The 26,781-nt window shown below is 37.6% G+C and overlaps 2 protein-coding genes across 2 annotated transcripts; both read right to left on the bottom strand.

The window, feature by feature from the left end:
• Positions 1-10,249: 10,249 nt before the first annotated feature.
• LOC112196243 (leucine-rich repeat protein 1) lies at positions 10,250-10,771 on the bottom strand. Its single transcript, XM_024336556.2, has one exon. It carries the CDS (start codon positions 10,769-10,771, stop codon positions 10,250-10,252), a length of 522 nt encoding a protein of 173 aa, XP_024192324.1.
• Positions 10,772-22,194: 11,423 nt separating this feature from the next.
• Positions 22,195-25,721, bottom strand: LOC112200863 (protein high chlorophyll fluorescent 107). Its single transcript, XM_024341870.2, has 8 exons — positions 25,228-25,721; positions 24,993-25,136; positions 24,557-24,862; positions 24,388-24,447; positions 23,976-24,221; positions 23,461-23,571; positions 23,079-23,255; positions 22,195-22,968 (listed from the first exon to the last, which is right to left on the bottom strand). The coding sequence occupies exons 1-8, from the start codon at positions 25,690-25,692 to the stop codon at positions 22,645-22,647; spliced, it is 1,833 nt and encodes a 610-aa protein (XP_024197638.1). The 5' UTR covers positions 25,693-25,721; the 3' UTR covers positions 22,195-22,644.
• Between the last annotated feature and the right edge of the window lie 1,060 nt (positions 25,722-26,781).

The following is a 26,781-nucleotide window of genomic DNA, read 5'->3' as shown; positions in this document are numbered from 1 at the left end:
CCTAGAAAAGTCGACCATGGAAAATAATGGTATCCTTTATGTTTTCACTTACCTATTAATTGGTCCACCAAATGCCCTTATAAAATCAAAAGAATATCAGTTTATGTTCTTGTTTTGCCTTCATCAAATTGAGGAGGAGCCTCAATCAGGTATTGTAGGGCAATCCATCATCAAACCTTCTCATTAAGAATAGGGGAATCCTCTTCTTCCTCCAAAGAGACAAAGAGCAATATTAAGAATTCTCATACCATTATCACACACTGTTTCCGTGTGTGTGTTTCGACAATGAAGTGAAAATAACAGTGTGAGAAGGTGAATTTCAGTAAGAGTCTTGCCCCTTTTGGGGCGTGTGTGTTACATCATATCAAAGCCTGTTTCTGCATGCATGCCCCCCTCATATCCTGCTTATGTCTCCACTTAATGGAACCATTTGTAATTGGTCAAAAAGGAGATCCTTCTCTTTTCATTCCACACGCATTACAAAATCTTTCATTTTTGTTTTTACCCCATTGCAATTCTTAATAAATATTTCATTCTCTTTTGTTTTCTTTGAGCATTATTCTGGATCTTTCTCTTCCTGTCTTGAGAGGACCTCTGTCTGAATCAGTAGGTACACAGTATTCCAATGGCCAGAAGAAGCAGTAACCTAAAAGAAGAACTTGTAGGAACATCTAGCTAGCTTTTCCATCCTTTCAAAATCTGGCTTTCCATTTTCACTTCTGCTAGCTATTGCTGGCACCAGTCAAAAAATAAAATGCCTCCACTTTAACCTAGGTAACAAAATCGACAACAACATATGTGACTTACATCCACTTTTGGGTCTAGGATGCAGGGGAACTAACTACTACATCGATGACTGCTGATGCATTCTTCGTTTAGTTATTGGGAATTTCACTTTTTCAAAAATCTCTTTGATGTGGTTCCACATGTAACAAATTTTCACATCATAAACTTGAAAAAAATTTCTATAATACATACCTGTATGTCATAAACACATTTATAAATGTGACAAAAAATTTGTTTTCAAAGTACATTAGTCATATTTTGAGTAACTTAGTTTTATTAATGGTAATTACATCAACTACGATCTTATTATAAGTTTTTGAACAAATTTGTTGTCAATGTTGTAATTTTTGTTTAATTATATGTTAAAAGTGTAAATGAATATGATAATTTTGTTCTCAATGTTGTAATTTTGATTTATATAAATTGTAATTTTTGTTCAAATTGTTGAAAGATATCGACATCATGTGTACCTCTTCAAACTAGGGTTTAGTCCTAGAGTTGTAACAGGAGAAGCTAGATTCTAGATTTCCTAGTTATGTTTGGATTCTATTACCTTTCTTCTACTCTGTAAATTCTCTATATAAAGGGCTCCTATTATCAATAATAAGACATAATTCTCTCTGCAATTCCATTTTTAATACAACACGTTATCAACACGAGCCCTAACCCTAGCCTAAAAGAAAAGCAAAACCCTAAAAACCCTCCTCACCAAAACTGCCGTCGGCTACCCCGCGTGCGCGCCCAACCACCGCTGGCCCTGCAGTGTCCCTGCAGCCCTTGCGCAACGCACCTGCAGCCCTACGTCCCTACACACCCGCCTGCGCTTGCAGCCCTACGCCCTTGCAAAACTGCCGCAAGCCCTGCTGCTGCAGAAACCTGCTGCTGCCCCTGCCGATACCTGCTGCTGCCCCAACAAGCTTTCTCCAACACCCGCGTGTTCTCAAGCCCCGAATCATCAAGTAAGTTTTTGTGATTAAGGTTCCTGCTTTCTTGTCTTTTAAATTCCTTTATTTGATGCAGGATTTGTCTAATACGAACATGGGTTCGATTATTTAATAAGCGGAATTGTGGGGATTCACGCTAAATGAACTAAGAGCGTTCGTAATCAATGAACTAAGAGTGTTCATAATAAACGAACTAAGAGCGTTCGTAATCAATGAACTAAGAGTGTTCATAATATTCAGACTAAGAGCGTCCGCAAGCATAAAATTGTGACTATATTAAAACATCATTGTTTGGTCTAATCCAAATATTCTTGGAAATTGATTTCTTAGTAGCATAGCTCGGGAATCTTATTATTTAAGTTTTCATGGAAGTTTAGCTCGGAAACTAATATATCTTCTCTTCTTATTTTAGGATGTTGAATGAACCAAGACTTGACTTTCCCATGCTTGACTCAACAGGATCGGATTACCATAACTGGGTAACCGATGTTGAGAACCACCTCACTTCAAAGGAAATATTACCCATAATCCAGGCACCTAACCCGGATCTTGTGTTCGTACGAACACCTACAAAGCATGCTCAAGTAGTTATCTTGATGCAACATCATATGGACAAAGCACTCAAATTGGAATATATGTCGATCAAAGATGCAAGAGAGCTATGGGTAGCGCTAGAAGAGCGTTTTGGCAATGTCCAACATTCCCTCCTCCCTGACTTGAAGGTTCAATGGAACAATCTGCGCTTCGCCAACTTCAAGTCTGTTGCTGAATATAATTCAGAACCTCTTCGCGTACAATCCATGTTGAGATTTTGTGGACAACCTGTCACAGAGTAAGAGCTAATTGAGAAAACTCTCTCCACATTCCTCGTTTCAGCAATTATGGTCTCAAAGAAATATCGTACCGAGGTCAATGCTGGACGGATCACGAGGTTTCATCTGCTTATCAATGTTATGTCTGTAGTTGAGAAACATGATAACATACTCGTGTGGAATTATAATTCAAGGCCCATTGGAACTTAGAGCGTTCATGAGGTAAATTTAATGCACCCAAAGGAGGACGCAAGGAGCGGAACCCTAAGAATAAGGGACATAAGGGACGTATGAGTCCATGTAACCACCCTGACTAGGAAGGAAACCGCAAGTTTGGTGAGGATACACGTGGTGGCAATGCCACACGTGGGAGAGGTGGCAGTGGTGGAGGCACCATGGGCCATGGTGGCACCAACTCTCCTAGGGAGCGTCCACAATGTGCACCACGTGCACCTCAATTGAAGGGAGGCAACCACAATGACGTGTGTCATCGATGTGGATCAAGTGAGCATTGGTTCAAGCAATGCAAGTTAAGCGCCCAACTAGCTGCATGCTACAAGGAGTATAGAGACCTGAGGGAGCAAGAAGTATACCTTGCAGAAGAAGAAGAATATGGTGGAGACATCAATCTCACCATAGAGGACTTCAAAGCTGAAGATGAAGTGCACAAGGATACTGCAAACTTTGATTATAATAGTCCTTTTTATTTTCCAAGAATTATGTAATGGCAATATACCTTAGTCAATAAATGACAATTGTATTAACTCTTTCTCATGTGGCGCATCTAATGAAGTATAATGTCTAGGAAAGTAATTAAGATTTGTGGTACTTAAGAGAGCCTCGCTCCACCAACATCTCTCTCTACTTTCCTAGTCATATTTGATTGGAGTTACCAAACGAAATGAGTGACTACAATTTGTCTAAGTTTTATTTTTTTATATTTTGGATTAGACTTTGGAAACTTTGATGTAATCATTGACTATTTTTATTAATAAAGTATCGTATTATTATTCAATGTCATGGATATGTTTTGATTCCGAAATTTCTTATTTTCAGTATGTTTCCTGGAGAGTTGGAATGTCTTGTTGATAGTGGCACCACACATACTATATTGCGACATATGCAACTATTTCTATGGATGGCGCCTAGTCAATCTTCCATGACTACGATGGCTGGACCATCACAATTGATTCATGGTCAAGGACTAACTCAATTAATGTTGCCAAATGGCACACGTATTAATGTCACTGAAGCTCTATATGCTCTTAGGGCTGGAAGAACCCTATTGAGTTTTAAAGATATAAGAGCCAATGGTTTTTATGTGGAAACACATTATGAGAATGGACAAGAGTTCCTTTGCATCACCTCTAATGACTACGGACATAAACGAGTATTAGAGAAACTTATGTGTCGCTCTAGTGGGTTGTATGCAACTACTATTTGAGTCATTAAATCCAACCATGTCATGAGAGATGACTTATGGGATTCTGACACATATAGGCTTTTGCACGACCACATGGGACACCCAGGTCGTGATATGATGATCTGTATACTAAAGACTTCACACAGACATCCATTTTTCAAAACGAAAAGAATTCAAACCCAAAATTTGGTCCAAGGAAGGGCATAGACGCCACATGGCGCCATCCCTATGTAAAACCGGCTGTTATTGGCTGGAGCCGCCTACCCCCTGCTGCCCCGCATTGGTTTTGACACCAACATTGCTTCCTTGACCTAATTTTGTACTTTTAAAGCTTATCTTTCATTTTGCAAAGCCTACTCTTTAGCAAAGTTAAGATATAAACCATCCTATGCAAAGGACATTAGAAAATATATCATTCTTACAAAGAATCCAAGGTGATATTTGTGGACCTATCCAACCAACTTGCGGACCATTTAGATATTTTATGGTGTTGGTTGATGCATCGACACGCTGGTCACATGTTATGCTTTTGTCTGCAAGAAATGCTACATTTGCTAAACTTCTAGCACAAATCATTAAATTAAGGGCTCACCACCCTGATCATCCTATTAAGTCAATTCGTCTTGACAATGCTGGAGAGTTTACATCAAAAACTTTTGATGACTATTGCATGTCCATTGGGATTGAGGTTGAACACTGTTTTCCTCATGTTCACACCCCAAATGGTCCCCCAGAAGTTGCCATTAAGAGACTTCAAATGGTTGCTAGAGCATTGGTTATGCACACCAATCTCCCTGCTTCTGCTTGGGGCTATGCAATATTGCATGCAACTATGCTTATTCGTCTGAGGCCTACTGCCACTCAACCTTTTTCTGCGTCCCAGATGGTTACTGGATATGAGCCTGACGTCTCACACTTACGCATATTTGGGTGTGCAGTTTATGTGCCAATTGTGCCGCTACAGCCCAAAATGGGACCTCAAAGACGATTAGGTATTTATGTTGGATATGACTCTCCAACCATTATCCGCTACTTAGAACCCTTGACAGGCGATCTATTTACCGCTATATTTGCGGATTGTCACTTTGATTAGACAGTCTTCCCGTCGTTGGGGGGAGATAAGAACAACAATGTTCAACAGAAACGACAGGAATTGTCGTGGTCTGTCCCCACTTTGTCTCATCTTGATCCCTGAACTGCACAATCTAAAATTGAAGTGCGGAGAATTCTCGATCTTCAGAACGTAGCAGACTCTATGCTTGATGCGTTTTCTGATATCGCTAAAGTGACAAGATCACATATACCTGCTGCAAACGTGCCTGCAAGGATTGATGTCTATAAAAATCATGGACATGGCGCCACCCATAGAGGTATTGGGTATGACGCCGCCACCACTACTGGTGATGGCAATGTGGCTCAGGCCAGGCTCCCAACAAGGAAACGTGAGAGGCCCAAACGTTCGATGGATTCTGGCCCAAGAAAGAAAGCGAGGTTGGCACAAAAAGATCCATTAATCATCGACATAAATAACTTGTCTCATGAAGATATTCCAGATTTATGTCCAATAGACATCATTGGGGGACGCTCCAATGTTAGAACCAATTCCAGAGAATAGAGAGATCTCCATGAATTACACTAGTGTATATGAGATGTTGAATCAAGATTCTATTATCCTTGATGATGTGTTTGCATATTCTGTCACTCAAGGAATTATAGAACATGATGATATCGAATCTCGCTTCGTTGAAGAGTGTTAACGAAGAGCAAATTGGCCTAAATGGAAAGATGCGATCCAGGTTGAATTGGATTTACTAACAAAGAGACAGGTATTTGGGCCTATAACGCTGACACCCCCAAGTATAAAGCCCGTTGGCCATAAATGGGTCTTTGTTAGAAAGCATAATGAGAAAAATGAGGTTGTTAGATACAAAGTTCGCCTTGTGGCGCAAGGTTTCTCACAACGCCCTGGAATCGACTACGAGGAGACATATTCTCCCGTGATGGACGTTATAACGTTCCGCTACCTTGTCAGTTTGGTAGTTTCTGAAAAACTTGACATGCAGCTTATGGATGTGGTTACAGCATATCTCTATGGGGATCTAGATTCAGAGATATATATGAAGGTTCCAGATGGACTTCAATTACCCAAATCAAGTGACTCTAAACCACGGAGCGCGTTTTCAATAAGATTGAAAGGCTCACTATATGAGTTGAAACAATCTGGACGGATGTGGTATAACCGTCTAAGTGACTACTTGATTGGGAAGGGATATGTGAACAATGAAATATGCCCATGCATGTTTATTAAAAAGACAAGTTCCGAATTTGAGATGAAAGATATTGGGAAAACACAGTTTTGTCTCGGACTAGAACTCGAGCACCGTAGTGATGGGATTATGATCCATCAGTCAGCATATACTCAAAAATTACTAAGGCACTTTAATGAAGATAAAGCAAAGCCTGTGAGTACTCCCATGATCGGCCGTAGTCTTGAGCCTAGAAAAGATCCGTTTCGTCCAAGGGATGAGGACGAAAACTTATTAGAGGTTGAAGTGCCCTATCTAAATGCAATAGACGAATTATTGTACTTAGCTCAATGTACAAGACCGGACATCTTGTTTGCAGTGAATTTGTTAGCTCGACATAGCTCTACGCTAACACGCAGTCATTAGATTGATGTAAAGACAATCTTTCGATACTTGAGAGGTACGATTGATATGAGCTTGTTTTATCCATACAGAGAGAAAAGAAATGACGGAAGTATGAGATCGGACCCCATAAGGCAAAATGCCACCTTCCGTGATGTAGACGCAAGCGCCACCGTCCATGGTGGTCGACGTCCTCCTCCTCCCCTCCATCAAAATGACAACTATATCTTGATGGGTTTTGCAGATGCAGGGTATCTCTGTGACCCTCACAAAGGTCACTCCCAAATGGGTTATGTGTTTACCATGAGAAGCACTGCGATATCTTGGAGGTCTACAAAGCAGACCCTTGTTGCTACTTCCTCGAATCATGCAGAGATTATCGCTCTACATGAAGCCATGCGAGAATGCATATGGCTAAGGTCTGTAATTAGACATATGAGGAACTTGTGATTTGAAGTCTATCACAGATGAGCCTACATGCATTTATGAAAATAATGCAGCTTGTATTGAGCAAATGAAATTAGGTTTCATCAAAGGTGACAACACCAAGCATATATCACCTAAGTTCTTTTACAATCAGCAACAACAAGCACTTCTAAATATTAAAGTGAATCAAATCTGATATGAGGTTAATGTAGCGGACTTATTTACTAAGTCGTTACCTAAATCCACATTCGAGAAATATGTGAAGAGCATCAGATTGAGAAATTTATCCAAACTCCTATGATTGTAGCAATTAGGGGGAGATATTGACATTAGGGGAATGTATGATGTCTGCATGTTCGATCTCGAAGAGTGAAGGACGTGTTGTGCTTTTTTTGTCCTTCAACCAGGGTTATTTTTGTTCCACAGGATTTTTGTTACCTGGCAAGGATTTTAGTGAGGCAACGATCAAAACGTCATCACTAAGTTTGAGCGGCATGGCACAAGGGGGAGTGTTGAAGGATGTCGACATCATGTGTGCTTCTTCAAACTAGGGTTTAGTCCTAGAGTTGTAATATGAGAAGGTTCTAGATTTCCTAGTTATGTTCGGATTCTATTACCTTTCTTGTACTCTGTAAATTCCTTATATAAAAGGCTCCTATTATCAATAATAAGACACAATTCTCTCTGCAATTCCATTTTTACTACAACACAAATAGATATAAATTAAGTATATGATAAATATCACAATACCATACCTTATCCCATAAACGTCTTGGATATCATATTGCAAGAATCACTAAGAATTTGGGGACTAAAGCGTCTGGGTTGGGATCGGCATCAAATGAACTCAAAATGAATGGAAGATTACACTGTGCATGCAAGGTATGGAAGAGATTGACAGATTGTGGAAGATTAACGTACGTATGCATGCATGGCGGCTGGCGAAAGGTAGGTTACCTAATAGAGCGGCCCTTTCCAAACGGGTCCCGCTCCCAGATTTACACTTTGCATTTTGTTTTAATTGTGTTGAAGATGCGCTACACCTCTTCGAAATGCTGTGGGAGTGTTTTGGAAGGAAGGTCCTCTGAACATTCAACCCGGAAGCACCTGCCAACGTTGATTGATGATTGGTTTTGGGATATGTTAATTAGCATGATGAACAATTGGAATTTTTCTTAATGGCGCTGTGGGTGGACCGAGAGAAATAACATAGCGTGGAAGGGTGGTTCTTAAAACCCAATTGATGAATTGAATATGGTAGCATGGGCTGCAACTTTCTTGGAGTACGAGAGTCAGCACCAGCGTGAGGGAAGAAAGTCAAGAAGGTTTCCTACAAAATGGGAATGCCCACCTAGTGGCAGACTGAAAATTAATATCGATGGGAGCTTTGGGGTACTGGCCTCGGAGGTATTGGTGTCGTACGTGGTTAGGGACTCTGAAGGGAGATCTAAGGCTGCTCTTGCGAGAGCTATTCCTGATGCACAATCAACCATACATATGGAAGCAGAGGCCCTCAGAGCAGGTTTACTGATTGCACTTCAGGCTAGGGTTTGATGGAGATTGAGGTTGAGAATGATTGTGCTAATCTGATACATGCACTTCAAGAGCATGATGACTTCTCCGACATTGGCAGAGTCATGGATGATTGTAGAAGATATGCAGGTGCTATGAATCTTTTTCACTTTCGACACATTTATAGGGAAGCAAATAGTGTTGTTAATAGATTAGCACACCTTGCATGCTAATTGTGGTATATATTGTTGATGAGTTTTGGTTAGATGGTTATCATTCAAGACATCCTCTATGAGGAACATTGTATTGAGTCACGGAATTCAGGCAGTGTGTCCCCCTATTGTATTCTCCTTTCGTAAATAATTCACTCAGTTGTAGGAACGTTATAGGGACGAAGAACCCAGCTAGACTGGGGACTTGAGCTCTTTTCCAAAAACAAACAGAAAAAAAGAAAGTAAAAAAAAAACCTGGAGTTCAAGCATGAATACTCCTAACTAGCTAGTTCCATGCAATAATATTATGAGTTAATTACATATAAGTGCATATTTGAATCTTCTTTTAGCCATAAGGCCACCAACTATTTTTTTCCCTCATAAGGCCACTAGAATAAAAAAGGTGTTAAATTTTAGATATAAAAATTAATATATTTACATAAATGCCACTAGAGTAAAAAGTTAACAATCATCCTTTATACCCTAAACCCTAACCCTAAACCCTAAACCCAACAAAAATAAAACCCTAAACCCTAAAAATAAAACCCTAAACCCTAAACCCTAAATAAAACCCTAAACCCTAAACCCTAAAGAGGCAAGTGGACAAAACAATTTAGGTGGCCTTATGTGCACAAAACAATTTGGGTTAGTTTTCTTAGGTAGAAAGGTAAAATGGACAGAGAAAAAATAATTTAAAGAGGCAAGTGGCCTTATGTGCACAAAAAAATTTAAGTGGCCTTATAACTAATATAAGTCTCAAAGTGACACTTGTTTGTAATTTTCTATAATATTATCCTCGAACTACATGGTCGACTCTGAGGTTCTGGCATGGGCCCAACCTGAAGTAAATCTACGGTACTCGAGATCTCTTAATACATTGAATTATTTTGCTCTTACAAAAATTTATTAAATGAACCTAAAATAAAGATTTTATAGCACAATAGATAAATTATTCCAACCACAAGATACATATAGCAATAGAATTAGCTGCAAAAAAATTTCAAAATTCATCACCAATTAATAAAGAAGAGGAGAATTGAAGAAGTTGATTGGGCTAACACTCAATATCAAATTTAGTCCAAAAAAGGTTTGGCTATCGGTCGATTGGGTTAACACTCAATATCAAATTATTCCAAAAAAGGTTTAAGAACTCGATCCCAGACTGAGCATTCGCATGAGTTTCAACTTTCAACTAGCCACTAAATCATGGGTTTCAGCGATCTTATAGCTCGTTTGAGATGCATTTACAACATGAAATGTGTTCTATAATAAATGAAGTTGTATGCAGAATAAAGTAGTTTACTCACTCCTGAACATAAAACTTTATTAGAGCAGCTCTTATTTTTCAAGCATGCATATTTCAATCTAGTACATGTGATTTATTTATTTAAACATCTTTAAGACCATAGAGTCCATCCTTCATCAAATTCCTCAACGCACAGCCTTCAAGTCAATTAAACAAATGGCCTTCCGGTAGGGGGTATTGTTAAACTTGTGTTCGAGATGTCGAGGCGCGGAACATGAATAAGACCCGGGGGACTGCCCCAGATAAAAACTTGTTATTATTCAGATTTAGAATCTTAAGTAATTTCAAGTTCTCCAATGAAGAAGGTAAGGTCCCCGAGAGGTTGTTATCAGACAAGGCCAAGGAATCGAGGTTCGTCAGCTTACCGAGCTCCGCTGGAATACTTCCTTCAATGTTGTTCTTGAAGAGTACTAGATATCGAAGTTGAGTTAGGTTTCCAAGTTCAGGTACCAGTTTGCCAGAGAGGTTTTGCGAACTTAGGTGGACTCGGGTAACGTAGTTCTGATCGTTGCAGGTAATGTGGAACCAAGTGCAAGGGTCGACAAGCTGTGTATCCCACGACTGGAGCGCCTTGTTTGGATCAGATAAACTATTCTTCAGCGCGGACAAAGCGGTCACTTCAGGGTTAGCGTACACCACGGCAGTGAGGAGGTCTACACTCAGGATTAGGGTTACGGCGAATAACAAGAAAGTGCTCGGCATCGCTATGGTTGAAGGTGAAGATTCAGGTGTCAAGAGAGAAAAAATGAAGAAGAATTGTGTGTACGTGAGTTTGTGATTTTCATAAGGGGGAAGAGCACCAAATTTATAACAGCAGAGATTGCACTACAAAGGAATACATTAAATCAGGGTCGATGATGGTGATGGTGTTGGAAATTTGGTCAATGAATGTTATTTTCGTCATCAGATTTCGTTCCTACAAAATTCCACAAATACAATATTTTATTAGTAAATAAATATAATCATATTAATGCCATAATAAGTTGAAAATAAAAGATCAACACTTATCTTTTAGATTTGCGAGTCCCACCCAATGATTACTTCAAAAAGAGTTTAAGGTTGAGGCGTGTAAACACTGCCCTTAAGAGTAGATTTCGCCCCTCAGAGACAATGTCTCAGTATAGCAGGTTTGTGGCGCCCTACCCTCCAAGGTATAACAACCTTGATCCTTGCAAGTGTACACTCACAATACTCGGATCGTATCAAACATCTTGAAACTTTCTTTTGGTGGCATAGATAAATTAAAGGAAACACATGAATACTTTGAGCTCGGAAAGGAAACAAAGGAGATTGAATTTCTTGTTGTATATTTTGATTTGGAAAGCTAGAGATTATATAGGGCAATGATGATTAATGCAATAACAATTTGCCAATAGCAATTAAGCTTTGTAAATGTAACAGAAATGAATATAATGACATTGATTAGGAAAAATCAAAACCGAAGGTATCAGTTAAGGAATGAACCAATATAATTGCAGAGTTAACCAAATGAATAATCCAAACTGATGAAATCTTTGTAATAATCATAATCAAAGAGAGTTAATGACACAAAAAGAATTAATGACTATTACTATATGCAAATAACGGTTCAAAGGAGGTTTCAAAAATAGTAGGTATTTTGAAATATTCTAATTAAATTCCAACAATCCCCCACTATTTCAAAAAACCAAAATTTCAAGGAAAGTGAAAGACAAGGAATACCAAAAGAAAGTGAGAATCAATGCATTAGAATTGGTGTCTTTTGGACTATGAACCAGCCATAGGACAAATTAGTCGTGACCCACGAAACCTTGGTGAAAATAAAATCTTCTACGAACCAAAATTTCTAATTGTGAATTAGACAACTAACCATCCACATTACCTCTCGGATCAAGCTATTCGAAGCGGGGTGGCGCGAATAGGCCATGCACCCTACCTAGATATTCATGACTGCTCTAGAGAGTATGGCTTGCTCTCATAGGAAGTGGCCCCACTTCCATATCCATATAGGTGAATTCATCAAGTGTGTACTACAAACAAACACACCCAAATGTTTGGCCTATGGAACTCATTAAGAACATTTGTTCAACCTTACACATTGCAGTTCAAGTACTATTTATCTACACCATATATAGGGAGGGACCATCAATAGTTTTATTTGATAGTGCAACACTGACCAACAAGTGACTTGTTCTTACCCATATGAACCAACTTCATGGGATCTCCAATCACATAGGTTGGGTTACCATCACTCTTGATCTTTGTCTATAGGCATAGGCCTCATCCCCCTCGATGTATTAACCGCTAGTTTTTGGCTTTTAGTCTTGTGATTTTGTCAAAGTATTGGCCAAAATCAACTCTGACCTACAAAGCTTATTGATTAATCTCAACAGTAAGTAATCCTCAATGGATTTTTAGTTATCCAATCTCATATAAATATAAGAGCCTATTTTTCTTGTTTTTCCTTGACCCCCACATTTTTGAGTCTGTCTAAATTAGCCTCAGGCTCATAAATATGGGCAAGATAATATCAAGCCATATATATTTACGCAACGAATCTTCACCGATCAAGGACTTAGAGAATTTAATAGGCAACATTATGTATCCGATTTTGTGACTTTGGATACTTTAGTCACCCCCATATTTGTAGCCATCAAGTGTCTCTTAATTCTTGATCATAGTTAAATTTGATCATGGAGATACATTGAATGTCCATTTTCTCAAAGCATAAACCGAAGGTAGCAATCAATGAGATAGTTTTTCAAGGCATCAGCATAAGGGACAATATCGAGGCGTCAATGAATAAAAACTGCATATTTTTATTTGTTTTGAAGCAACATTGACCGAAACAGAACGAAAATTTGAAAGGCAACCCAAAAACTTAAGGCAGCATATGCAACTAATCATCTAAGCAAATATGGCTAGGGAACCATGTTTAGAGACTTGTTGTCTCTGCATTATATCCGGAAGCACCGATAATATGAAATTAGGCAACTACTTTCTTGGTAACCAAATTCTCAAAGCAACCATGTTCATTACCATTTAAATATTGAGGCAACCCTTATTACTTGTAGACAAATTTTAAGGCAACATTTTTCAAATGCATCAACTGCAGTGAGATAATAATATTCTTTAGTATCAAATTACCATAGGCAACCGTCAATGTAAAATTGACAAAATAATTTCTCAATCCATTATTCATGAACACATTTATTTTTCAGGCAACCAAGTCATCATCTTAATTAAGAGGCAATGGAAATATTGAGAGGCAACAACTTTATTATTTCCGAAGAAACAATAATCCAAAGGCAACATTTCAAGAAATCCTTTATTTTTTTTTTCTTTCTCAAAATATAACAAATAAAATCAATTTTAATGCAAATAAAACTAAAATTAATGGTAGGACATAATGTAAACCATTACTACTCCATGCATTATAAACGGAAAAATTGCATATTATAGTATCAACATTTAAATGCCAATTGAAAAATCATTAGCAATCAAAATTGACAACCATGCAAATTAAATGCAAAGAATAATTGTCATGGTAGAAGTTTAGAACATAATTTTCCAATATAATGCAGCAATAAACAAAGAGTAATTGTTTTAGGTTTCGGTGAAAAGACTTTCAAAAATCAATAATACTTTTGAAACTCTTCAAAACCATAATAAGCACGTTGAAAATATAAACCAATAAAGTGGTGAAAAGAAATGACTTATCTTCATGTCTAAGCATTCCACAAGGAAACATCCACCAATGGAAATCTACTCTTACGATTGTTGGAAATTTGGTCGATGGATGTTATTTTCGTTATCAGATTTCGTTTCCTACAAAATTCCACAAATACAATATTTTATTAGTAAATAAATATAATCATATTAATGCCATAATAAGCTGAAAATAGAAAATCAACACTTATCTTTTAGATTTGCGAGCCCCACCCAATGATTACTTCAAAAAGAGTTTAAGGTTGAGGCGTGTAAACACTGCCCTTAAGAGTAGATTTCGTCCCTCAGAGACAATGTCACGGTGTAGCAGGTTTGTGGCGCCCTACCCTCCAAGGTACAACAACCTCGATCCTTGTAGGTGTACACGTACAATACTCGGATCGTATCGAACAGCTTGAAACTTTCTTTTGGTGGCATAGATAAATTAAAGGAAACACATGAATACTTTGAGCTCGGAAAGGAAACAAAGGATATTGAATTTCTTGTTGTATATTTTGATTTGGAAAACTAGAGATTATATAGGACAAGGATGATTAATGCAATAACAATTTGCCAATAGCAATTAAGTTTTGTAACTTATGTAACAAAAATGAATATAATGACATTGATTAGGAAAAATCAAAACTGAAGGTATCAATTAAGGAATGAACCAATATAGTTGCAGAGTTAACCAAATGAATAATCCAAACTGATGAAATCTTTGTAATAATCACAATCAAAGAGAGTTAATGACACAAAAAGAATTAATGACTATTACTATATGCAAATAACGGTTCAAAGGAGGTTTCAAAAATAGCAAGTATTTTGAAATATTCTAATTAAATTCCAACAGATGGAGGCATGCAAAAAGGATTTCAGTGTGACTTATGAGTCAACATTATGGGTGGGGATTATGTTGAAAGTAAAGTTGGTCAAGGCTGTTATGGGAGGGAGCTTACGGGAAGGAAGCAGCAAGGAAAAATATTGTCTTTTAGCTCTTTTTGGTAAGTTTGATGTGAGAAAGATCGTGAATCTTCCAATAGGGTGTCATTTGAATGAAATTATGCAAGAATGATTTGGATTCACTCCAAACCATTTAGGAGATTAACACTTTTGGCAACGATTGGCATTAAAAAGTTAGAAGTGTTGTGTAGTTACATATATGCACTTTCTCATGGTCTTCAGAAAAGATTAATAAATTAATCCGACAAGTTACAAAGATTAACCTTAAAGTTTTTAATTCCCACAAGTTCATTGTGAACCATTAGAGCTTGTAATTACCACGTATTTTAATCCGATAATATACTTGGGAAGGTTAAGTACAGGTTAGGAGTGAATCCAAATCCGAGCATAATTCATTAATAGTCTCTTATAGTGTTCTCAAAGAGCCAACACCTTATTAGAGAAAAGGTGTTGGTAAAGATTAAAGCTCGACTTACCTTGCTCTTTTATAAAAAGTGAAAGAAAATAGATTCCAGTTACATACATAGGGCTAAAATGCTGTCATCCACTTTACCAGAGCCACTCACTCATAAACATGACACAAGAATTTTGGTATACTATGTAAAACCATATATTCATGCTCACAATCATATGCAAATAACTCGACAAAAATCACAACAAGACCAAAACTTACCTTCAGCAATCACAGGCATGGATTCCATCTTATGCAGTTGCAAACTCGATCACTAGAATATAGCTAGCCTTCTGTTGCTTACCAACCTTACTTCTCAATAGACAGAACTAATGCAATAAATCATGGTAGCAATAGGGACCAATTCATCCATATATATAGGAAAGTTAACCCTTAGATTCCTTCCATTAAGGTAATTCTTAAGGAACAAGTCTCCTAATTAAAATCCTAATGTATCACAATCTTGTAGCCTTTTTTGTAGACTAAGCAATGGATTACTGTCCTTAATGAATTGATGTACTGCTTCATTAAGTTACTAGTATTGATTACAGTTTATATCCATGTTAAACTAGGATTGATATCAAGCTAATCATCATATACATTATGATAATTTGTGACAAGTCCACATTTGATTCTTACAATCTCCCCCTTGAACTAACACATATTATTCTTGATGATTTGCACCATATAATATCAAAACTAATTTAACTTACCAAAGTGCGCGCCAGATAACAAACTTGAATCAAAAATCCATTCCAACATGGTCAGATCACAGTTACTTATGCAGAGCAAGAAACAATATACATTTTAACAAAAATGTAGAGTTTCAAAAGCACAGGCACAAGCTCCTGCAATCTACATATGTCAATCCAGAAGTGATACAATATATGCTAATGTGTATCAACAAGAAGGCATATACCAGGTCCTACTTTATGTTTCTTAAACCATAAACTCAAGCAAAATTTACTGAACACTGATGGCTTAAAATTATTGCTTGTACCTTAACATCATGCTATACATGATTTAAGCTAATAGCAAGTATGATATTCAAAACAAGATGATAATTTTCAAAATAAAACAATAAAGCTGCAGCAAAACTATAATTGGAAATACCTCAAAAATTTATTGATAATAAAAACTATCATTACAAACAAGTTGTGATACATAAACTGAAAAATCGCAACTCAAAAAATACAAGAACTCAAGAACCTTAAAATTTTAAATTGCTCCAACTGTACTAACTCTTTACTGAACCTAAGCATCTAGATTAGCTAAAACTCCAATGCTTGCTGTATCTGGAATGCTGCCACTGACAATGCCTTGATGAAAGGATATGCTAGCTGTGAATTGGTGTCAATACTCAAAACAGCTATCTCACCATGCTTTACTCTTTCTCTAACACTATAGTACTTCAAATCAATGTGTTTAGAATTATTTGATCTTTTACAGTTCTTGCTAAAGAAAACAGCTGCTTCATTATCACAATAAATCACAAGTGTTCCAGCCACAATGTGACTTAACACTTTGGTCTGCATCAAAAAATTTCTGATCCAAAGTCCTTCACACACAATCTCATACACTGCAATAAATTCAGCTTGCATGGTGGAAGTTGAAACAAGTGTTTATTTCATGGTCTTCCAAGCAATAGCACCTCCTGCAAGCATGAATACATATCCACAAGTTGACTTCTTGGAGTCTGGATAATTCCCTGCAAAATCAGAGTATGAAAATCCAACAAGTTTCAGATCCTCCACTTGTCTATACACTAGCATGTAATTCTTGGTTCTCTATAGGTATCTCAACACTTTCTTCCCAGCTACCCAATGCTCATGGCCTGGATTAGATTGAAACCTTGATAAAATCCCTACTGCAAAAGACAAGTCTGGCTTAGTGCAGCCTTGTGTATACATGAGACTTCCTACAAGTCTAGCATAAAGCTTTGACTCCATATTCACTTTTTCAATATCACTTTTGGGACTCTGCTTCTTGGTCATTTTATCTCCTTTAGACATGGGAACTTCTCCAGCTGCACACTTTTTCATACCAAATCTCTTTAAAATTTTAGTAACATAATTCTGTTGAGACAAACCAAGTAGTCTATGTGCCCTATCTCTTTTAATCTCAATACCTAGTACATAAGATGCTTCTCCTAAGTCTTTCATGTCAAAATTCTTTGATAGAAAGCTCTTGGTCTCTTTAAGCAATTTTAAGTTACTGCTCGCCAAGAGTATATCATCCACATAGAGAACTAGGAAAATAAAATTGTTCCCAACTGTCTTCAAGTAAACACACTCATCAACAAGGTTTTCTGTAAATCCAAAAGTAGAAATCACAGAATCAAATTTCTTATACCACTATCTAGAAGCTTGTTTTAGGCCATAAATTGATTTCTTTAACTTGCACACTCAGTTTTCACTTCCAACTTGTACAAAACCTTCTGGTTGCCTCATATAAATCACTTCATCTAGTTCACCATTCAAAAAAATCTGTTTTAACATCCATTTGGTGTAGCTCCATATCAAAATGAGCAACTAAAGCCATGATTATCCTAAACGAGTCTTTTGTAGAAACTGGAGAAAAAGTCTCAGTAAAGTCGATGCCCTCCTTCTGTGTGAAACTTTTGGCAACTAATCTTGCTTTATGTCTCTCTACATTGCCATTTGCATCTCTTTTGGTTTTGAAAACCCATTTACAACCTATAGGCTTCTGTTTAGGGTCAGGTTCAACTAATTTCCAAACTGCATTTTGGCTCATGGAATCAATTTCTGCTTCCATTGCTAGCTGCCATTGATGAGATTCACTACTTTCAATGGCCTGATTAAATGTAGTTGGATCATTGTCCTCTACACAGTCCATTTCAATTAGTCACTCTCTTCTCCCCCCCCCCCCCCACCCCCCCAATAAGCTGGTTTTCTTGCTCTCTGTGATCTTCTAGGCTAAGGATTTTCAGGATTTGGTTGATCTATTTGAGGATTTTGAGGTTCTGCATCAGGGATTGGTTCAGGTAAAATTTTTGGTTCAGCTTGATGATCATCAAGATGCATTTCCTGATCAGGCACTTGATCTTGTGCATCTTGATTTTCTGTAACAGTTTCAGTTGCTAATGGTTCTTGTTCTAAAGGCAATGCTACAACGTACATTATATTCTCATTTGACACAATTTCCTGAAAATCTGAGGTTAAATCCTCAAAGTTTGTATTATGAACTTTTTCACTTAGGAATTTTACTTGATGAGTTTCAAAAATTAATCCTAGGTGAATGGTGAGCAGAATATAACTTGTAGCCTTTAAATTTATCTGGATAACCTATAAAATAGCAACTAACAGTTTTGGGGTCAAGTTTATTCAAGCTTGGATTATAAATCCTAGCTTCTGCATGACATCCCCAAACATGGCAATGATGAAGACTAGGTTTCCTGCCACACCAAAGCTCAAAAGCATTCTTTTCTATAGCTTTGCTAGGTGTCCTGTTGCAAATATAATTTGTAGTTTTTAAAGCCTCCCCCCACAGAAATTTTGGCTAACCAGTTGTACACATCATGCATCTAACCAGTTCAAAAGGGTCCTATTCTTTCTCTCTGCAACACCATTTTGTTGTGGATTATAGGGTGTTGTGTATTGAGCTTTAATTCCACTGTCTTGCAAAAACAAGGCAAATGGACCCTTTTGTTGGCCTGATTCAATGTACTTGCCATAGAACTCACCACCTCTATCTGATCTCACTGTTTTGATTTTCTTTTCTAGTTGATTTTCTACCTCAAACTTAAAGATTTGAAAAGCTTTCAATGCTTGTGCTTTTTCTGAAAGTAGATAAACATAACTGTATCTAGAAAAATCATCAATGAATGTGATGAAATACACATTTCCACAGATAGTTTGATGCCTAAATAGACCACATATATCAGTGTGTATGAGTTCTAGTAAATTTTGGCTTCTCTATGCAGTCTTCTTTCTTGTATTGGTTATTTTTCCCTTAAAGCATTCCACATAGTCTGTTAGATCAGAAAAATCAAGTTCATTTAGGATTTTGTTTTTCATCGAAATTTTCAGCCTCTCTTTTGAAACATGGCCAAGTCTTCTATGCGACAAAAATGTAGACTTTTCATTTAGTTGGTTCTTTTAATACCTGTTAAAGTGGTAGTACTGTTTGTTTTATCTTCAACAAGTAAAATTTCTTGTTGAGTTATTACACAATTTAACTGTAAATAATCATTCATAATAACACCAAAACCAATTTGAACAGAATTTTTAGAAATAAGAATTCCATTACTATCAATAACAAGTCTACACCCAGATTTGACTAAAAGAGAAACTGAAACCAAATTCCTTCTCATGGACGGTACATAAAAAACATTGTCCAGAACTAACAATTTTCCTAATCCTAAATCGAGTTTTGAGGTGCCAATAGCCTTGACTGCCACTCTCATGCCATTTCCCACACACAAGTTCACTTCATCACTTTTTGGGATTCTCCTCCTTATGAATCCCTGCAAAGAATTAGTAAAATGAATAGGTGAACCTGAATCTATCCACCAAGACTATGGTTCAACATTTATGAGATTAATTTCTAAAGAAAAAACTGTATTAGAAAAAATCTTACCATTTTTGGCTAACCAATTCTTATAGCCAGTGCAATCCTTTTTCATGTGTCCTACTCTTTTGCAAAAGTAGCACTTGAACCTAAATGGCCTGTTTTCCTTGGCCACTACAGCTGTTGAACTCTTAGTTATGTCTTTGGTAGGCTTGAGCTTGTTCTGAGGCTTTTTCTTCTTAGGCTTCTCTATGAGGTTGATGGTTGTGGCAGGCTCTTTTTCTTTATTAATCCTGTCTTCCTCATCCACACAAATGGATATGAGCTCATCTAGAGTCCAGTTACCCTTTTGAGTATTGTACCTGCTCATCCCTAACCCCCATCAAGAGCTCCCTAAGTCTGCTATTTATGTTGATCATCTTCATTATATGCTCTCTAACTCGCCCTGAACCCGTGTACTTCAAATCATGAAACTCCTTAGTTAGCCTAGCTGCTTCTGCCTTTTCACTTTCCTTAAACTTAGCAGCTATGGGTTCCAAAAAATCTGATGCTAGCTCAAGCTCTTCTATGCTTCCCCTGATAGTCTTAGACATAGAAGTACAAATGAGGTTCTTAGCCATTCTATTAGATCTACGCCACTTCTTGTAAAGATCAGTTTCTTTCTTGGTGCTCTTTTCATTCAACTCTGCAGGCTTATCCTCAGTAAAGCAATAGTCTATGTTTTCATGCATTCCCATGTAGTTTTCTACAGAGTCTTAGCAAGCTCTATAATTGGTTCCAGTTAGCATCAAGACACTATTCAAGTTCATGTAAGAGTTACCTAAGGAGCAAAACAAAATTTATGTGAGTTCTCAATTTGTAAAGAAAATAATTTGAAGTTTTCTGTGTTTTATCAAGCTTTAAGTACCAAAACAAGAACAATCCAATATAAGATCATACAGAAAACCTAAACAATCCATACTTGCATTCATGTCAGTCCATACATAAAATAATATTAAGCATCACTTTTGACCAGAAGCATAATATTCCGGAGTTCTTTATCATTATGCCATGTTCAACAAAAATAAGTTATCCAAATAAATTTATCCACATCTTTAGACAGAAGAAAAATTTCTAAGTATCCAAATATATTTCCATTAAGCATGCATATTTTTGTCTTGCATTCTAAGACCATACTTGATCACTTCTTTGGAAGATAAATAAAAGTATAGTCTTAAAACACATGACACAACTTGAGTTTTGTTATACCATATGCTTTCCACCAATATCAATGAAGAATGCTTTATGCACCATGTTCACTTATGCCAACAGAAAACCACAAAACTCATGAGCTTTTCACTTTATGAGAAAATTAAGCTCTTGCATCTGTCAATTTCTACAATGTGTAAAGCTTTTGGGAGATTCTAATTCTTCATACATTGTTACATAATCACAGATGCAATACCATATAAGCAATCAATTCATCATGCATATTCAAGCACAACCAAAATTGTTTCGATTCCAAGAAAACCACAGAACAATCAAGAAATCGTAAATTTCATCCAGTCACCATCTACTCCAACCTAACGCACGCCGGGAATGCAACTAGGGTTCTTGAGCATAATCAAAAACTTAATTATCATGCTATGAATCGAAACCAATTTCACAGAAAAACATGATTTTGCTTTTTCCCCAATTTACTGCTAAAATTCTCAGCAGAAGCGTGAATTCGTTATCTAGATGCAGAAATCGACTCTATTGGCTCCTTGATTCACATCAATTGGGGTTTTGAATCCCCTCTCGAAATGAAAACATCTCGCGCGTTTCCGAATCCAGTCCCAGACCTTCATCTTGATCAAAACTAACCGTTGTGATACAACGGTCACTTGTTCTCTATGTTTTGGTCAGGTTTGGGCTTGGATAGTCCTCGTGCTGTGACTGGGCCTAGTGTTTGTTAAAAGGCTGATGCCTGTTAACCTGTAAAGCAAAGAATTTTTTGTTTTTGTTTTTTGTTTGATTGTTTTGCAAAACCCTTAAATTGATTTTCATGTCAAGCAAAACTAAAACATATTTGCAAAACCCTATGCTCTAATACCAATTGTAAAACCATATATTCATGCTCACAATCATATGCAAATAACTCGACAACAATCACAACAAGACCAAAAATTACCTTCAGCAATCACAGGCATGGATTCCATCTTATGTAGCTGCAAACTTGATCACTAGAATATATATAGCCTTCTGTTGCTTACCAACCTTGCTTCTCAATGGACAGAACTAATGCAATAAATCGTGGTAGCAACAAGGACCAATTCATCCATATATATAGGATAGTTAACCCTTAGATTCCTTCCATTAAGGCAATTCTTAAGGAATAAGTCTCCTAATTAGAATCCTAATGTATCACAATCTTGTAGCCTTTCTTGTAGACTAAGCAATGGATTACTATTCTTAATGAATTGATACAATGCTTCATTAAGTTACTAGTATTGATTTACAGTTTGTATCCATGTTAAACTAAAATTGATATCAAGCTAATCATCATATACATTATAATAATTTGTGACAAGTCCACATTTGATTCTTACATACCGGGCATTATGATGAATATCGATCATGATCCCAACACAAAATGGTTTTGCTGTCGAGGTAATCCAGTAAGTTAATTACAAAGGGCTATAGACAGCCTAATTAAAGCTCAATCTAGTTACCTTACGCTGAGGCATGAGATATACAAGGCAAGCCTCATACATGATACATACTTCACTTACAAACCACCGAGCCTACCAAAGCAAGCCTCTTTGTCCCCAACACTTCCACCAGCAGACTGAATTGGAAGGGTGTGGTAATCTTGAATTCTATATACGACTCGGACTCAAATGCTGTAATGTTATCTATACTGGAGCACTCTAATGCTAGCTCCATCCTCTTTAACATAACAGATTCCTTCATCACCAAATCACTATAAGACTTTCTCTCTAGATCTCTTTACTGGTGAAGGCAGTGAGAATTCCATCTGAACTTGTAGCTTAGATGGATCCAAAGATAATCTTTCTATACAGAAAGCATCCACATCAAAGCCACTCTCACTTTCCATGTCATTGCTATCTGACTCTTCATCAATGTTATTTCCATTTTCTCCTTCTAGTATTGTTCTGAGAGAATCTAGTCGACTTTGTTGGGAGGCTTGATCCAAGTTCAAGACACTCCTAATTCTGTCAAGTGCTGGATCTATGATGTCCAACAATCCCATAACCCATGAAGCATCATCCACAACTTCAGTGCGCTATTGCAAAGAAACCAGAAAGGGTACTGTTAGCTTCCAAGAGTTGTGTTTGCAAAATCATTACTTATATTACTCGCATACAAGATGCAGTAGCTATGCTAGTTACTAACCTGCTGGAAATAGAGATCACGAATTTCCTCTGCACGGACAGAGTTCCCTTGATTTTCCTCAAGTGATGCCCAAGTCATCCATGTGACATAACTCTGAGAATTTATATTGAGAGAGGACCTAAATAATCTCCGGGCTGCTGATAGGTTACCAATTCTCTGTTCTAGAACTCCCCAAGCCTGCAAAACATGATCACCCACATGAAACCTTGACAAGACGTGGTTCATGTTGCTAGCACTTGGAAATATGGCTTGATATGTGTTCATTAATACTTCCATAGTCTTTTAAGTAAGGAACTTGATGGAAGAGACCCATAAGAAGTTTCATGTTCGCATAACATTATACAAGAATATGAGATACTAGATACCTAACTATGATCATTACCTGTAGGCAGCGAGCAGCAGTTTCACTAGTTGAGTTAATAGACAATGCTTTTTGGTATAATTTCCTTGCTGTGGTAATGTTTCCTTCTTTCCATTCCATCCATCCCCAAGCCTAAACACTCCAACATTTTGGAATCAGCCAATTAGTTTTCTGTTGAATTAACAGTGATGCATGTATGAACAATTAAGTCCTGTAATTTCAAAAGATATTTCTATCAGCTTATTATTGAAGAAAGGCCAATGCATAATGATGCAAATGACTTTTTCTTTTCAAGGGTATAGGCAACAATGAAATGAAATGTAATAGTTTGCAGTCCATCCGAAAAATCTATCCCTAGTCCCTACCATCATAGTCTGACTATTATTCTTGACAAAGAAAAATAATTCATCTACCAATAATGGGCGGTATGATAGTCACGGATAAGATTTGCATCACTCTCACAATTTATCAGGTGGTAGTCCCAAACAGATACAAAGCGCATCAGACTTATCTCTGTACTGAAAAGAGTTTCTCACCATCCACACTGGTTGATGCCTTGGATCCAACTCAGATGCTCGCCTGAACAACTGTCGAGCAAGATTTGCAGTTGAGTATTCATATTCCAATAAAGCAAGAGACTGAAGGAGAACTGGATCCCTTGGATTGAGTGCATGGCCAATCTTTAATAACTTTCTCCCCTTCTCAACACTTCCCATTTTAGCTTCAAAAAGTCCCCAAACATGCCATGCAAACCTATTCTTTGGGCTTGCCTGTATTGATCTCTACAAAAAGAGGAAGAGAGCATCAAGTTGCCATGTAGAAAGAATTAACAAACTGAAATAGAACTAAACAGAACCCAACTTGGTAACTGAAGCATCCTAAGGAAAAGATTGCTCTGACTATCTACACGGAAACAGAACTCATGCTGATGCATAATCATATAATCACCTCAAAAAGTTGCCTAGCAGCACGATTGTTTTCCTGTTGCATCTCCATTTGAGCCCACGCCTGCATCCAAATACAATAAGAAAAGCATCTCAACATACCACAAACCACAAAGACATGGGAAACTAACTTCATAACAGAGAGGCCTACATGCAGGGAACTGATGACTTACAAGCCAACTAGCACAGCTTTTGGGATTGCATTTAGTGGCCTGCCTGAACAGGTAGCGAGCCTGCTCATAGCGACTTGCTTTAGCTTCCAATCTTGCCAGCGTCTGGTATATGTATTCATTCCCACCACAAAATTTCAAACCTTTGGCCAGCAGATGCCTTGCCTTGCTGATATTTCCTTGCTTTAGCTCTAAAACTCCCCATCCATGCCAGGCAGCAATGTGCTTCTTATCAGCAACCGTGGCCGCATCAAATAATTCCCTTGCTCTCCTCGTATTTCCCATCTTATCTTCCAAAACTGCCCAACACTGTAAACCAAACACCTCAATATATATATATATATATATATATATATATATATATATATGAATCCTAAGAATCGAACCATTAACAATTTGCACAAAGACCACAATCTCAAAAGCAAAGAGAGACACCAACCTGCCAAATGTATGGATTTTCTCCTTGAGTAGCTTGGCAGCCTTTCTCATACACAGCCCGGGCTTCGGCCGTCTTCGATTGTTTGCTTAAGGCCTTCCCCAATGCCACGTAAGCTCTCCCATCTTCCGGCCAATAATATATACACTTTTGCACACAAAATTACCTACTTCAATCTCATCTACACCAAAATATACATGTACACGTACGAAAATAAGTAGTAGATTGGTAAATATACCTTTTCAAGTATTTGCTGTGCTTCAGCATAGCGGTAATTTCTGGTCAAGATCTTAGCTCTGTACAATGCCAAGTCCAAGTTCACCTTCAATGGCTTCTCTTTCGGATCCAACCCGGCGGCGCCGTCTTGGGGCTCGAATATCGCAATCTTCTTGGCGAACTTGGCGAGCCCGACGTCGATGGGGGAAGCCGACTCGTCGGAGGGGAGCTCCATGGCGGGCCGGCGGACGACAAGTGCTAGTTTTGTTTCCGGCACGGCGGCATTGGGTCGACTACGTTCGTCGGAAACGGCGGCGTCGGAGGAGTCGTGGTCGAGGAGTTGGGTGGAGCAGCGTGGAGGGGAGTGGAGGGGTAGATTGGGGATTTTGAAGGTGAATTTGGAGAGGTGGCTAGGGTTTGGGGAGGTGGAGAAGAGAGTGAAGTTGGGGTTTGAAGAAGAAGAAGAACAAGAGAGAAGTTGCTGCATTTCTCTTTTGTCTTAACGGATTAAACTGTAACGTATGATCTAAAGTTGAATCAAAATGTGAGGCGGGTAGGGGAAGAGCACTGCGGATAGAATTACCATTATGGCCTTGTAGACTCTAATTTCAATCATTTTCGCCAAAACGTCTTGGACGTGTACACTTTTTATTTATTTTTTTTTTTTTTAATATTAGAGAGGAAATCGAACTTCTGATTTTGCCTAATTCTAATTCAAATTTAACTGGTCTCACCACTTAAGCTAACATGTCCTTCATTTCTTTTCTTTGGTTGACTGAGCCGAAAAAATTTTAGAGAACATTTGTTTCTCATTGTTATTATTATTATTATTATTTTGGGAAATAGAGCTATTAGGCGAAAATATATTCATCAAAAGCCAGAATAGGCCGTTACATACCATTCCGCTGTCATCTAGATAGACAAGAAGACAGTGATAGTACCCACAGTGATATATAGAAAATAGACATACTCATTGTACAATCAAGTAAGTAGACAAAGCGGGATCCCCCTGTAATACTACGCCAGAGGCGCTAGCAGGCCCCGTCCTCCCAACCTAACTCAAAAAACAGTAAATCTAGTCGCCTAGAGACCTCAATTGGTGTACAACTAGAGATACTATGAATTAAATCGACAAAGACCAAACCCAATGCTAAAATCTAATAAAAAGAAAATGTTTTTCAATTTTGATTACAGATTCATATGTTTTTTCTTTAAAACAGGACATATTATTACCAAAGATCCTTTCTGGAAAGAAATATAGAAGTACAGTGGTTGACCACGTTGCAGTAAACTAGTGATCAACTGATTACTTTTAATTGGTTACAATGGAAATCATTTTAATTGGTTTTGTGTAGGGCTATTTTAGTCAATTGGGAAAGACCGCGCACATAACCAACGGTTACTGGTGTGCATTTTGCCACGTTTTCACTTTCTGGTATGGTTCTGGAAAAAGCAGATTTTCTATGACACGTGGAAGACCATTATTGGGGTGTTCATCTAGATCAGATTGTATGTCTTTAATAGATAAAACAAAAACAAAAAAGGAGAGAAATGAAATATGGGCTGAAATTAGGAG

This window comes from Rosa chinensis, chromosome 4, assembly GCF_002994745.2.
Source record: "Rosa chinensis cultivar Old Blush chromosome 4, RchiOBHm-V2, whole genome shotgun sequence".
In the NCBI taxonomy this organism is placed as follows: Eukaryota; Viridiplantae; Streptophyta; class Magnoliopsida; order Rosales; family Rosaceae; genus Rosa; species Rosa chinensis.
Note: the sequence above shows the minus strand (reverse complement) of the source record. Positions and strands in the feature narration are given on the sequence as shown.

Coding starts and splice junctions, on each gene's coding strand:
- LOC112200863 (XM_024341870.2), bottom strand. CDS start 25,692: ATGCAGCAACTTCTCTCTTGTTCTTCTTCTTCTTCAAACCCCAACTTC. Junction 24,448..24,556: donor AAAGCTGTGCTAGTTGGCTT/GTAAGTCATCAG, acceptor ATTTGGATGCAG/GCGTGGGCTCAAATGGAGAT. Junction 24,222..24,387: donor CTGCTAGGCAACTTTTTGAG/GTGATTATATGA, acceptor CTCTTTTTGTAG/AGATCAATACAGGCAAGCCC.
- LOC112196243 (XM_024336556.2), bottom strand. CDS start 10,771: ATGCCGAGCACTTTCTTGTTATTCGCCGTAACCCTAATCCTGAGTGTA.